Source organism: Antennarius striatus, chromosome 15, assembly GCF_040054535.1.
Source record: "Antennarius striatus isolate MH-2024 chromosome 15, ASM4005453v1, whole genome shotgun sequence".
Lineage (NCBI taxonomy): Eukaryota > Metazoa > Chordata > Actinopteri > Lophiiformes > Antennariidae > Antennarius > Antennarius striatus.
In genome coordinates this window covers 5,388,419-5,401,846 of record NC_090790.1, presented here as the reverse complement: position 1 = coordinate 5,401,846, position 13,428 = coordinate 5,388,419, and the positions used below count along the sequence as shown (strand labels likewise).

The 13,428-nt window shown below is 42.2% G+C and overlaps 2 protein-coding genes across 3 annotated transcripts; both read right to left on the bottom strand.

The window, feature by feature from the left end:
* Positions 1-512: 512 nt before the first annotated feature.
* Positions 513-5,835, bottom strand: slc30a5 (solute carrier family 30 member 5). The gene is made up of 16 exons (XM_068334627.1): positions 5,374-5,835; positions 4,953-5,075; positions 4,783-4,849; positions 4,477-4,562; positions 4,275-4,362; positions 3,854-3,941; positions 3,667-3,743; positions 3,409-3,579; positions 2,837-3,122; positions 2,417-2,625; positions 2,109-2,266; positions 1,892-2,021; positions 1,523-1,766; positions 1,219-1,445; positions 957-1,085; positions 513-791 (listed from the first exon to the last, which is right to left on the bottom strand). The coding sequence occupies exons 1-16, from the start codon at positions 5,442-5,444 to the stop codon at positions 621-623; spliced, it is 2,325 nt and encodes a 774-aa protein (XP_068190728.1). The 5' UTR covers positions 5,445-5,835; the 3' UTR covers positions 513-620.
* Positions 5,836-7,048: 1,213 nt separating this feature from the next.
* On the bottom strand, positions 7,049-11,910 carry LOC137608601 (annexin A1-like). Of its 2 annotated transcripts, none has more exons than XM_068335097.1 (12): positions 11,780-11,910; positions 11,597-11,696; positions 11,092-11,197; positions 10,306-10,400; positions 9,554-9,667; positions 9,131-9,221; positions 8,821-8,957; positions 8,577-8,670; positions 8,042-8,137; positions 7,786-7,844; positions 7,426-7,575; positions 7,049-7,315 (listed from the first exon to the last, which is right to left on the bottom strand). In XM_068335097.1, the coding sequence occupies exons 2-12, from the start codon at positions 11,669-11,671 to the stop codon at positions 7,259-7,261; spliced, it is 1,074 nt and encodes a 357-aa protein (XP_068191198.1). In that variant the 5' UTR covers positions 11,672-11,696; positions 11,780-11,910; the 3' UTR covers positions 7,049-7,258. The 2 variants fall into 2 exon arrangements, with proteins under 2 accessions (XP_068191198.1, XP_068191199.1); XM_068335098.1 differs by having other exon boundaries at positions 7,426-7,548.
* Between the last annotated feature and the right edge of the window lie 1,518 nt (positions 11,911-13,428).

Sequence of the window (13,428 nt, the reverse complement as noted above, 5' to 3'; positions counted from 1 at the left end):
TATGTATTTAATGTAAATTTATACTTTATATTATTATACTGACCATTACATAAGAAGGGAAATATTTTGTATCCAATGCAAAAAAGAACTTCCAGACTGTATTAATATTTAAAACTGTGTGACACCATCTGGGTGCCGGACTTTTTACGGTGAATTACATTAGGGAATCACAGTTATGAGACATAGCTGACATTTGCTAGTATTTTCGGGCCACCTGTACGAAGTGACCAGCTGGTGACCGGCTGAGAAAGTCTGAGCTAGAAAGTAACGGAGCCCAGAAGTGGACAGTACTTCACCAAAATAAAGGTAAGACTCCAAATGTGTATAAAAGTCTATATAATCCTGAAACTTTGGAGCATAAAAGATTCAGAACACTTAATTTTCACACAAACGCTAACATAACATTTTTATATGTTTTTTTTTAAATTTTATACACTATTTAAAACTCCGAAGGGAAATTAAGAAGTACTAAGAAACATTTTTTAAATTAAAAAATGCATCAGACCTGAAGATTAAACCAACATATTCAGATTTATTCAAACCACATACATCCATACATAAACTGTACATTTCAATGAAAAATAAGTCTTTAATGTTTCGTTTGGTCCTGCAGACGATCTTCACATGATTCGCGTCCCGTCTTTAAAGTACTTCATGGTCTCCATCTGCTGTGTCATGGCCAAGACGTCCTGAAAGCCGGTGCTGAGGCCTGACATGTGCTGGAAATACGCCTCTTTCTCCACCTGAACCGACAGATTATTCACGCCGGCATCTTTCAAAATAGCCGTCACCTACGAGTCGGGAGGAAGACGGTCAGAGGTCAAACAGAGCAGTTGATGATGATGGATAATATCCACAGCATTTAAAACTAAATGAAAGAACAACGGAGCCTAGATCGTGGGTTAAAGGTCGTTTTCTGGTTGGATGGGGTCTGCATCGAGTCCTTGTGTTCCTACCTGCTGTATGATCCTCTGCTCCACCACATCCGGCATGATCTGGAGGTGGATGGTCCCAGCAATCATACTGGCTGAATGCCTCCAGAAATGAGGGTCTCTGTACGATAAAACTCCCTCGATCTTCTCGATCTGAAACGACATCAGTCATAAAAGCGATTTCATTATCTGCTGGCGGGGCCTTTAAAATGACTACAGTTTGATGGTTACAAGCTTCTTTAAATGAGGCTGGGTTAAACCGGTTTCACGTCTCCTGACTCCTCACCTTTTCCAGGGCCTTGTTCAGGTCCTTCTCATGCTCTGGAGGCGTTCGCAGGAGAAGAACCTCACAGGCGTCCTTCAGCAGAGGGATGACGCTGAGAAAAATGAGCGTGGCGATAAAGAGGGAACAAATCGGGTCGGCAATCAACCAGCCGAACTGACGGATGAGGACGGTGGAGATGATCACTCCGACGCTGCCCAGCGTGTCGGCCAGGACGTGCAGGAACACGCCTGGAGGAGAACGTTGGGGAATTTATTTGGTTTTCAGCTGTCTTTTGGTTTTGTTTTTTAAAGTTGGAAACACGTACCTCTCATGTTAGCGTTCATGCCTCCACCCCCAGAGCCGTGAGAGTGGCCGTGACCTCCGTGACCTCCGTGCCCATGCCCGCCGTGAGAGTGACCGTGACCTCCGTGGCCGTGCTCGCTGTGGGAGTGGCCGTGGTGAGAGTGACCGTGATCGTGCGACGAGCAACTTTTACCACCGTGGGAATGAGCGTGGCTGAAAGCGCAGATCCCCACCAGGTTGACCAGCAAACCCCCGACAGACACCGGCTGCAGGAGACAAAGATAAAACGTTCCGAGTCCTCACATCCTTTGTTTCACCACTATGTCCTCGTGTTTTACAACACAGGTGTTTCAACACCCGCTTTGCTAAAAGTCGCTACAAAGAAACTCACAGTCAGCATGTCTGTGTTAATATTAGGAGGATCCAACAAACGGGTGACTGACTCGACGAAGACAAAGAAAGCAATGACCATCAGGAACAGGGCGTTGATGAATCCAGACAGCAGCTCAACACGACCGTATCTGCAAGAAAAAGCCTGTTCTTTTTTAACGCGCCGGGATGAATTTAAACTTTTAAAAACCTTTTCAGGTTTTCTTGGTGAGTATTACCCGTAGGAGAAGATCCTGGTGGCTTTCCAACGGGTCATGAGCGCAGCGAACAAACCCAGGACTAAAGCTGAGCAGTCGAACAGCATGTGGAAGCCATCGGAGATCAGACCCAGGCTGTTGGTCCAAACACCGTAAAACAGCTCCACGAAGGTGAACGCCTGTAAAGCAGCAGAGCAGCAAACCTTAAAGATCTATTCCAAGTCAAACCCAATTTAAATATCGCGTTCAAATCTCTAAACGTCCGAGAAGATCCAGGTCTCAAAGCTGCCTCGTCTTCTCTCTACGATCCTCTTCCTCGCGCCACGTACCAGGTTGAGACACAGGAAGTAGAAGATCTGTCTGGAATCGTACTCCTCCAGGATCTGTTTCAGGGAGTCTTTGATGAACCGTGGGAGGGATTGCGAGGTGTGCTGCAGGGCGTCGCCCATGAAGTTGTACAGAGGCGTCCCTTCAGGTGAGTAACCCACCAACGTGCCCTTTTGCCCTTTCCTCGATGGAGAGGAGAGAATACTGGAGGCTGCAGAGGGGGAATCAAAAGAGAACGTTGTTAGAACGTTCAGTGTAGCTGCCATCGGCCTCTCAAGGCCGTTTGAAGTAATTCTCAAATTTAACATTCTACACAAGTTAAAAGAAAAACTACAATGAAGATTAATTTTACTGTTAAATAAATTAGCGTTCTCATCATTTCACTGCGACTGATGCTGCCGACTCCCATAGCCGGTACTCACACATGATGAAGAAGATGGCGCTGACTAGCACTCCTCCGGAGAGCACGTGCTCCGTGCTGACCTGCTGCGGTTTGCTCATGGAGCGCAGCTGACTGGTCAGCGGGTGAGTCCAGAAGTTGGCCAGCAGAAGCGCGCTGGACATGAGAGCGACGGCGCCGTAGCGCGAACACCTCGGCATCTCCATCTTTGCGCTGCAGACGGCTTCGACGTAGAACTCCAGGATCATCACAGAGAAGATGATCATCCCAAACGGCAGCATGAGCGACGACCACGAGTCGACTTTACTCTGAGGTTAAGATGAGGAGGGAAAAAAAAAAAGGTCATATAAATGGTTTGAATGACATCCATGTTTGAAGTATTGCTTGGATGTCATTTGATTTTTGGTGAAGTCGCGAGCGTTGATGCGCGAATGTGCGAGGGCGCGCTGTAGTTGGATCTGGCTATGCATGTTTGTTTGTTTCTCCGAATGTTTGTAAGTCGATTGTCCGTAAGTCGAGGACGATCTGTACTCCATATGAACACAAGAGTCGATACGAATGTTTTCCATTTTGTCACATGGCATGTGGACTTACTTCTGTCGTCAGTGAGAGCACTACGACCCAGGGCAGCAGCACCACGGCAGAAACCAGGTTGTCAAGGGCATAGAGGCGTTTCGCACCACCGATTTCCACTGATAGTTTTCTGGAGGCTGTATGGAAACCCACCTTAAGACAGAGGGAGACCACCAGCAGAACGACACCACCCTACCAGAAACAACAGGAAGGTTTTTGTATGAAAAGCAACCCTCTAACGGTTAACTTAAAATTGACTGATGCAATGGCTTTCCTTACCTTATGATCTGCAACCCCTAAAAATGCAATAGAGGTGTAGAGGAAATGAATGAAGGCGCTGTCATGATGTCCCTCAGCTGGACAGTGGCTGAGTCAAGGGAGGACAGTGGAAAGAGTGACACAGATGATGCGTAACACAAGAGACATCTGTGAAAACAGGTGGAAGTTCCTCCGCAGCAAAGGATACGGTGCTCGGCCATTTTCGCCATGAGGTCATCGTTGTCGAACAGGAGCAGGCAGATCACAGCGATGATGAACAGAGCAGCGCCTCTTGTCTGCAAAACAAGTGAAGACAAACAGAAGTTCAAATTAAATGTAGATGTTATATTATACAAACTCATTAGAGGCATTTTAAAATGTTTCAGTTGTATCATTCACAGAGTTTGGAGCCCTGACCTCCGTCTGATGACGATGATGCTGCAGTACATTTTAAAAAAGGTTGAAATAAACATTTAAATACTGTGGAGTGAGTGAGTGTAAACAGGCGGGGGTTGTTTCCTGCTCTATAACACCTTAACGACAGCTGCGGTGATCAAACAAGCGAGATATGTCATTTCACTAATAGACACGTCTGATTTCTAATAAACTATGAGTTTGTGGCCTCCTACCTTAGACGGACCCCCTCCGGAGCTGGTGAACAGGACGCCAAGGAGTGCGACTACCACCATGTCACTGTGCTCAAAAAGGAGCAACGTCCTGTAAAAGACACAAGCTGGGCTTAAATCACATCCCAAACACGTGATCACACACACATCCAGCAGTGATTCTTTTAACGGATGATAGAAACACACATTTGTGGTGACATTTTACCTTAAAGGCCCACAGAGAGTCAAACCAAAGAAACCCAGGAGGGAGATGACGCAGCTGAACACAGCATGCTTCAATAACTTTATCCACTGCGAAGAAAACAACAGGAGAGTAATCACTGAGCGCCCTGGCTTTATTGGGACGTTGATAACAATGTCATTCCAGTAGGTTTAGAACACGTTCAGTGTGAATCCCTAAAGACAAGTCTAAGGAGAAAATAGCAGCTGCACCACATCACACAAAAACATTTAGTCAAATGACAGAAGCACAGAATCTGCACAAATTAAAAAAGGAATCATTCTAACAGACCTGTCGTTTTGAGATGACTTTCCCAGCAGAGAAAGGCTTTTGAAAGAAAAGCAGAACAACAGCACTCCTGTGAAATAAGAGGGATTTTTGTCACCATGACTGAATGCCAACACATAATGTTGTATTATTGACACAACAGAAACCACGTGTTCCAGCATTGGGCTCCTTACCCCAGCTTTAGTATGAAGATGAACTGGACAATGTGAACAACTTTGAGAATGTCATACGACTCGAAGATCCCAAGAGCCTTGAGGACCTTTGAGACAACTAGTAAAACTAAATATCTGGTCAACCTGCAGAGGAACAGCACAAAGAAACAAACAATGCTGTCAGTTTGCACTAATACTGAATATAAATTCCAACGTCGATCACTTTAGATCCATAATTTCTCAATCAAGACTGACATTTATACCATCCTTATTTCTTTATTTATGGCGGTCAGACCCAACACAATCCACGTGGCACTAACAACCTGTATTTTTTCCACAATTTCGAACAATCCAACATATGTGGACTCAAACTAAAATGATAGAACCAACCAGTCAAACCTGACACAAACTTCATGTGAGTTAAAAACAAACAGTCTCCTACCTTGAGTTGGGAACCTCGACCATACCCAGTTTTCCTCCCGACAGGACGTTGCTGCTGTATTTCTCTTCCATTTTCAAGCATTCAAAGTAGACACGTTTAACGCGAAGCCCAGTCTAAGTTCATCATTACGTCAACAGTGAAATCAGCAAACATATCGAGGCTAAAAACTCATTTCCTGAACGAACTATTTACACCGAACCTCCAGTCAGCTGGCAGACTTCTCAGCCTGGTGGCTAATGCTAGCTAGCTAGCTAGCTAGCCATCAGGCATCCCAGTTGGATTTTATCAAGATTCCAGAGTCGAAGCTTCACTTGTGTCCGTGGAACGTCAAAGAAACAGTTACGGAGTCCTAGTCAGAGCCACATAATCAACAACATAAAATATATTTTAAATAAAATAGACTGCAGTATAAGATTACATCCCCCAATGTGAGGACTAATCACTCACTTGGCTAAAGATCCAGGACATTTCCGGACACGGTAAATGTTTCATGTCACGTGGGTGTGTTCGTCATTTCAGCGCATGCGCACTGGAGATATCTAGTCCCGATAATGACGTACGGTAGTCTAAAATAAAATAAAATCAGCTAGTTAAATTAATTTAATTTAATTTAATTTAATTTAATTTCAGTTTTAGTAAAAATTAAATAAAACAAAATAAAAAATAATAAAATAAAAGTCGATGCAATATGGACGGATTTGTCGTACGCGGGTGTTGTATCACAAATATTTTTCGTCAGCCAATCCAGGTCACATCACCAAATTGTTAGTAGTTTTTTATTGAATTCACTGAGAGTGAATCTGATAAAGAACAGAAGAGTGACTGGTCCTCAATCCACGATGTATTGTGACCCCAGGTCACACTTCAGGTATCTCAGTCTGTGTGAACCCAGAACCAAGGATTCACAGAACAGTTATCTTCTTGGGCGTCTCCACCCCCGTACAAAAGGACTGTCTTGTGCGGGTGTTGGATTTCAGAGTGTGTATCTGAAACAGTCTGAAATAGGTTAACACAGTTGAAGGATATATGTCAGACATGGTGTCTAATTACTGCAGACCAGAAAGCTGAGATGAATCTGGACTGGGACTGAGGGTTCCCTGCACAAGGACATAAGCAGTCAAGTTATTAAAGAGTCTAGAACTAAATCAGTTCTTTCTGTCCACTGTAGAACAATCTTTATGATGGTGTCAGCGACGATTTACTTTTTTCATTCAGAACATTCGGTCTTAAACTCCACCTCGTCTCACTCCAACTCCACAGATCTAAAATTTCCCAGTTTGGGATAAATAAGTATATCTATCTATCTATCTGGATCAAAACTGATTTGTTATTTTATAATTACTTGTTAATACACAAAGAGTCAAGAGTTTGGTGCTCATTTCACTGCTTTAGCTACATTTCATTTTTAAGCACTTAAGGAGTATGTTGTTCCATCAATTTCAAATATTTGAAATTCCCGCAGTCCAATTTTTTTGCAATTATTTTATCCAAATTTTCTAGTCCTGCTTTTCTCCCCATCTCTATTTAAGTTTTTTTCCCCCTATTCTTTATATATATTCTTTGTTAAAACATTTTTCACAGAACAGAATTTTTTACATTTAAGTGCAAAAATGCAACCTGCAGAATCAATCTTAAAAAATAATCAAAACACGTGAGCAAAAAGGTGATGCCAAACAACAGATAAACTGTTTATTTTCCACAAACTTACATTTTTAAATCACTTGTCAGAAAAAATGGACGACAGTAATTTAACTCAGTATAGATTGCAGTTAAGAATGAATTAATTACTTATTATGAATTAATTAAAACAGACTTAGTTGTAGTAATGTGGAAAAATGTGACAATTCAGGTGCATCTGAGACAGGTTTGCTTTTAATTTTTTTTTTTAAATAGGTCCACACAATGCAAGGAGGATGTCCCGGTAATGTCCCTCAGTATCTCTCTGTGAAGTAGAGACAAACAGCTCATCAGCTCAAAAAGGACAGAACAGAACAAAATAGAGCAGAGCTCAACAGAACAGACATTCAGAAAATTTGAAGAGTGTCATCTCACCACTATGTCGTCCTGCAGGCTAACGTCATACATGAGCCTGTATTGCACCAAGATCTTCTTTAAGTCGACCTCAGAGCGGCTCACCAGAATTCTGATCAGAGTCTCCTCACACGTACCGTGACCCTTAAGAGAAGACCAGAGGCTTGACTTCTGAGGGAGAGAGTGATCCGTGTGCACGCAAGTCAAAAAGGTGGCTGCAAGTCAAAATGACGATTGGTACAGCGAGTCACGCCAGCAAGCAGGAAATTAATGTTTCCCTCACAAAAGAATGCCCTGACACACACACACACACACACACACGCACGCACACACACACACACACACACACACACACACACAATCATTGAGATTCATACACACCTTCATGGCTTCATGTAGCCTCTCTGCAAAGAAAGCAGGTGTGTTCCAGCAAGCCTTCACTAAACACAAGAAACAAAGTCTTATCTATGAATGCAGGTATTTATGTGTTGGAAAGCAAACATCCCACAGACAATGCTGTGAAAATGGGCAACACATTTGCATTTTCTGTTTTTGTATTTTGTGAATATCAAATACTTTAACGGATGTAGTATATTCCAGGATCTTAAAAATATGCTCTACATGAAATTCTCCTTACCAGTATCGACGAGACAGTCTTCAATGTCTCCTTTCAGCTCCAGACCCAGGGCTACAGGTAAGGAGTTGTCGCTGATGATTTTATAATGTTGGAATGCTGGCAAAGCAAATGGATAACAGGCATTAATGGGTAAGTGGGCAGATACTTCTTCAAACCTAAAAAACGTATTCAAGGTACAAGAACATTGCATATAATGACCAAATAAGCATTGAGCTGCACTGTAAAGCATTTATTATTAGTCTGTTATTAAAACAGCACTTAAAAGAAAGCCACTCTGAAAACTTAAACAAGCTATTCTTGCCATTAAAAGTTTGTAGCACAAAGACATTTTCCATTAAATGTAACTTTCTCAGATTTAAGTGAGGAATCTGTTGGATTTTGTCCTCTATTATTCCTGCGCCGCTGGTTGTGTTGCACGTGTTTCAATGTGGTTTCACCTGTTTGTCCAGGTGTGTGTCTTTGCTTTGGGCGGCACCCTGACTCTGAAGAGTCAAAACCGAGAAGCTGAATCGCTCACAATGTTTCAAGCACTCACTCTTAGACAGCTGTGGCCCGCTGCGTGTGGTCAGGATGTCGATGAAGGCGGACACGTCGGTGCCGCTGTGATTCTCTCCTGCCTCAAACAGAGCCTGCCGGTACACAGACGTAACCCATAGTTACATGTTCGTGTTTTAAAAGGAGAATTAATCTGCCAGTGGAAACAGTTAGCAGCTATACTAATTTGGGGGTAATGTTTGGCAACTTTAAAGATTTGAAATGTTCTTTTTTCCTGATTTTACCTCGGCGTCCTTTACAGCCAGATCCATGTTGACATCAGTGGAGACACTTCTTTTAGCTTCCAACATGGCCAGAAGGGCTTTGGTGAAGTCCCCACTAGTCTCATCCTTGATAACCTCTTCAAGTTCTACATTGTACTCTGAGGAACAAAACACAAACTTCGATGTAGCCCAGTGTTGCTCGACTGCTATGAACACTGGAGGCACCGAAAACTGTCAGGTGAATACCTCAGATGTCACACAACGTAGAGACACAGACACCAGCTTGGACATGAACAACAGCAAAAATGGGAAATGTACTGAAGAACCACACCTTCTTTGAAGACCCTCTTGATTTCTTCAATCTGTTCATTTGTTCTCGTTGCCAGAACCTCCACTAAGACTTTTTCATTTGTGCCCCAATGCTGATTAGAGACAAAAGCAGTCATGTAAAGATAAAAGATTTTTAGAGGACTGAAAATGACAAAAATATTTCTTATTCAAGAGAAGAAAAAACAACAATACGTGGGGAAACTAAAACCCTTCAGAGAGGTGTTAAAAGTGTAATAAAGTGTAAAAGAGTAATAATCCATAAGTTGTTTCTCCTGGTCTTCAGGCCCGTTGGACGGAGAGAAGACTCCCAACAACTATTTCAATAAACTAAAGCAGCAGATTGTGAAAACCCATTGAACAGACCACTGACATTAACAGCAGACAGAAAGCAACATGTCTGAACGCTGAGATGTTAAATCTGCACCTTCGTGGCCTTCCTGAGCAGATGGGCGTCAAACATTGCCGGCGTCATGAGCAGAGCCAAAGACACATCTTCTAAATCCGACCGGAGACTCGACTTCAGTGCTTCACCCAGTTTCTGCAACACACATGAAGGCTTGACAGTGGACTGTTGTTCATTGTAATCATGGCACTTTAATGTGTGTGTTTAATGAATGAATCTGATGCAGGACCTTTTGTGATACGACCACTGTGGAGTACCATAGTGGTAAATGTTCAAATCTCCATTTGAATATTTAGTTATATTGAGACGTGATAAGGAGGTTCTCTTGCTGCTTTACAAAATATCTTTATGAACAACTTGAACAAGGTACGACAGGAAGGATGAAACAAATGTGGTTTGAAAGAACATTTATTTTGTCCTGACCTTTTGTAATAAAACCACTTTCAGTGTTCAGTTTGGTTTTTTTCCTGGCAGGACTGATTTAAATGAAACCAGGTGAAAGGATTTGCATCTGTACTACATATTTAAATGTGGGTCAGATGCAAATAATGGGTTGGATTCAATTTCTTCATGCCCGTCTACGGAGATTTTGAAGAAAATGGTTTGTGCACTTTTCTCGAAAAGTTAACAGAGACTCCTGAATCCATCCCTTCATCTGGATCTACCAAGGCCCCATCCTTTCATCAATTTTTTTTTGTAAATCTATCAAGTAATGACAACTTAAAGTGAAACATGGGTGTTTATTTAATTGACACAGGTTATGAATCACTCACCTCGCCAGCAGATGTTTCATAAACTACTTTAATCTTCTGTCTCTGATCGTTGCTTCTCTTTGCCAGGACAGAGATGATCACATCCTCGTCCACACCTGTGAAGGACAATATATGTTGCCCAAAGCATTTTAGGAAACTCTTGGTATAGCATTTTAACCTTGAAATAACTCGAAAATTACAATAAATCATGTACTCCTTTCAAGAAGACTTTAAATAACCCTAATCTTAACCCAAAATATGGAAAAGAGATGGGAAGGCAAAGAAGGGAGGCGACTATTTTGGTCCCAACATCTGTGGCACAACCTTCTGAAGGCTTTTCAATGAATTCCTTATATTCATCATCCTTGGTTTCACCTACGTTCTCCTTGGTGCACTTTAGGGACTCATTTCCTCAATAACCAGCTCTCTCATCCGATGATTGGGGTTAACGATAAACAAGACCTTTTTCAGTTGATCAGTTCTACTTCATCTGTCATCCCAGATGTATATCTGGGTAGAGTAATATTCTGTTTGATTCACTTCATCATAACTTCTTAGGGTGAGCTATGCAGAGGGACACTTTAAGACAGAAACATGACATTTATGGTGTATCTGAATGCTTATGTCAAAGACTGGCCAGTGCCACATTGAAGGCAAGACAAGGGATTTCACAGACGTAACACAATATCTTAACCCTGTACACTGCACTGGTTTGGTAATTGGTTGTGAGTACTTCAGACTAAAATAGAAACAACCCAACAATCCAAGCATGAGGTCATTTATAAGATAACAAGTGAGCCTACACACCTTTAGTTTTAATTGCGTCCTCAAGAACCGAAGCGTCACTGCTGGCGTTAAAATCCGGATATGGGACGACTGTTCCATAATACTTGGGTTTTTTCACACCTCTCACCTAAAACAGCACACAGAAATACAGGCTTGTTTGCTTTTGTGTTTTTTATGGCTCAGTATGAAGCTGACTTCTGAATCTTTACACAATTTTACCACAGGCCAGTATGACACCAAAGATGGAAGAGAGGGCAATAAGGTCTGCAAACCAAGCTGTAGGGTTTAACACAGCTACAGAAACTGTTCTCCAGTCACTCTAAACAAATATCATTGAGAATTCTTGGATAAGCTTTCTTTTTACATTCCAAACATACTCTACGTTCATTGTCTAGAGGAGTAGTCAATCAGCTTATGAAAGGATTGATCTAAATAAACAGAAAACTGAACTGACATCATATGATAAGTAGATCTGCAGAGATGTTCTTAGATGCGTCCAGTTGTTGCTGGACGATCTGATACTCACAGTGACAGTGTCATCATCATCATCATCATCATCTCTGTTTTTGATATTTCTGATGAGTTTCTTGAAGAAGGCCATTTTGGATTGGCTGGTGATGTAAATCCTTGCAGAAAGAGAAATAAAAATGAAGAATTAATCTCGGTCTAAGTTTTCCTTCTTCAAGTTGCAACTCGCAACAAAACTCACTTGTGTGACTGGCGATGACTGTCACACCCTGAATATTAAACGCTGGTTTCCATCCGCAGTGTCTCCACCCATCTCTGTGCAGAAGATTTTCAGACAGGTTTATTTTTCGCCTGTAGTCAATTGTGTGTCGCCGCTCAGGGACAACATTCCTGTGACGTGACAGTCAGAGGCCGACCGACCGGTTGGGTGAGTGTTGTGTTCAGTTGGACTGAAAACTAATGAGCGCTAGAGAGATATAAGCAACTCCCTAATGTAATGGAGATATTTCACACAACTCAGACAGACATACAGTTAACACCGACAGCAAAGATGAAGGAGATGTCAGTTCATAATGAAAGGAGTTGCTGAAGTCAGCATTCCTAGACCCTGACCTGAGACAGGATGCTTTTTTTTTATGAATGAACTCAAAGGTCAACATTTGTCACTTGAATCGATATGTATTTCATGTGTCATTGTCTGTTTAGAGGCGTTAAGGAGTGCCACTGAATGTGTGAGAAAGGTTGGATGAAACGTTACCCTGGTTACTCTCTCCCAGCTTGCTATGGTTGAGAGGCGGGGTACACTCTGGACGCGTCGCCAGCGTATTGCGTTGGCCACACATAGACAAACACGCTCAAACAATCAGACATGCTCACACACTCACGGACAATTTAGAGTGGCCAATTCACCTTGAATGTTTTTAGGAGGTGAGAAGAAGCTTGAGAACCTGGGAAGAACCCACACAGACAGAGGGAGAACATGCAAACTCAGCACAGAAAGGAATTGAACCACAACCTTCTTGCTTCAAAGCAACAGTGTTACCCACTGCGTCACCATACCATCATGCTAAGTGGTATGGTGGCAAAGAGACACAGAGACAACATAATTATACAGTACAGATGCACAACTGAGAACACACCGCTCCACAGTCCCCCACCAGTCTCTGATATATTTTCAGCCTCCCATGTTCAGTTACATTTTGTCTTTCATGATGATCAGTTTAGTATTTTCTCATTTATATTTATTTTCATTCATTTTACAAACGACACAGAAAGTACCTGGTTTAAACATTTATTTATCCTCATTGGTAAACATATAGATGTGGTACTTACATCCTGTTCTGGTCTGATTGGCCAAAAAGAGTCACTCACACCTGACTCCTTTCATAGGGAGGTGAATGGGATTGGAGCATACCACTGTGACAGGGGTGATTTATTTGTGTTCACGAGTGCATGTTGTTGATATAAGTAGTGGTGTTGCTGAGATTAAGTACAATACTTATCTTGAGAATGGGAGTTATGTTCCTTGTTGTTTTGAAATGTTTTTCTTGTCATATTCTTGTCATAAGTTATGGCTGATCTTGACATGTGTTCCTTTGTTAGGACCGTTGGTTGGGAACAATATAATGGCCCCGGCCTGAAGTGTTTAAGAGGAGTCTTTCTTGTCTCAGATAGGGACCAAACAGGATGTGCTGCAGACAGAACTTTTCTTTTTTTAAACTTGTAATGTTTCTCTCTAGCAATGATGAAACTTGGGTTCTTGATCTTGTTCTTCTCCTTTCAGCTTTCCCTTCAGGGGTCGCCACAGCGAATCAGTTGCCTCCATCTAGCCCTGTCTTCTGCATCCTCTTCTCTCACACCAACTACCTTCATGTCCTCTTTCACTACATC

What these genes read in the sequence shown, in the direction of transcription:
- slc30a5 (XM_068334627.1), bottom strand. Translation starts at nt 5,444, where the DNA reads ATGGAAGAGAAATACAGCAGCAACGTCCTGTCGGGAGGAAAACTGGGT. An exon ending in GGCGAAAATGGCCGAGCACC is followed by an intron (nt 3,744 to 3,853) that starts GTATCCTTTGCT and finishes GCCACTGTCCAG; the next exon opens with CTGAGGGACATCATGACAGC. An exon ending in ACTTCCTGTGTCTCAACCTG is followed by an intron (nt 2,267 to 2,416) that starts GTACGTGGCGCG and finishes GCTGCTTTACAG; the next exon opens with GCGTTCACCTTCGTGGAGCT.
- LOC137608601 (XM_068335097.1), bottom strand. Translation starts at nt 11,671, where the DNA reads ATGGCCTTCTTCAAGAAACTCATCAGAAATATCAAAAACAGAGATGAT. An exon ending in TGGCTGTAAAGGACGCCGAG is followed by an intron (nt 8,671 to 8,820) that starts GTAAAATCAGGA and finishes GTGTACCGGCAG; the next exon opens with GCTCTGTTTGAGGCAGGAGA. An exon ending in AGACTGTCTCGTCGATACTG is followed by an intron (nt 7,845 to 8,041) that starts GTAAGGAGAATT and finishes TCTTGTGTTTAG; the next exon opens with TGAAGGCTTGCTGGAACACA.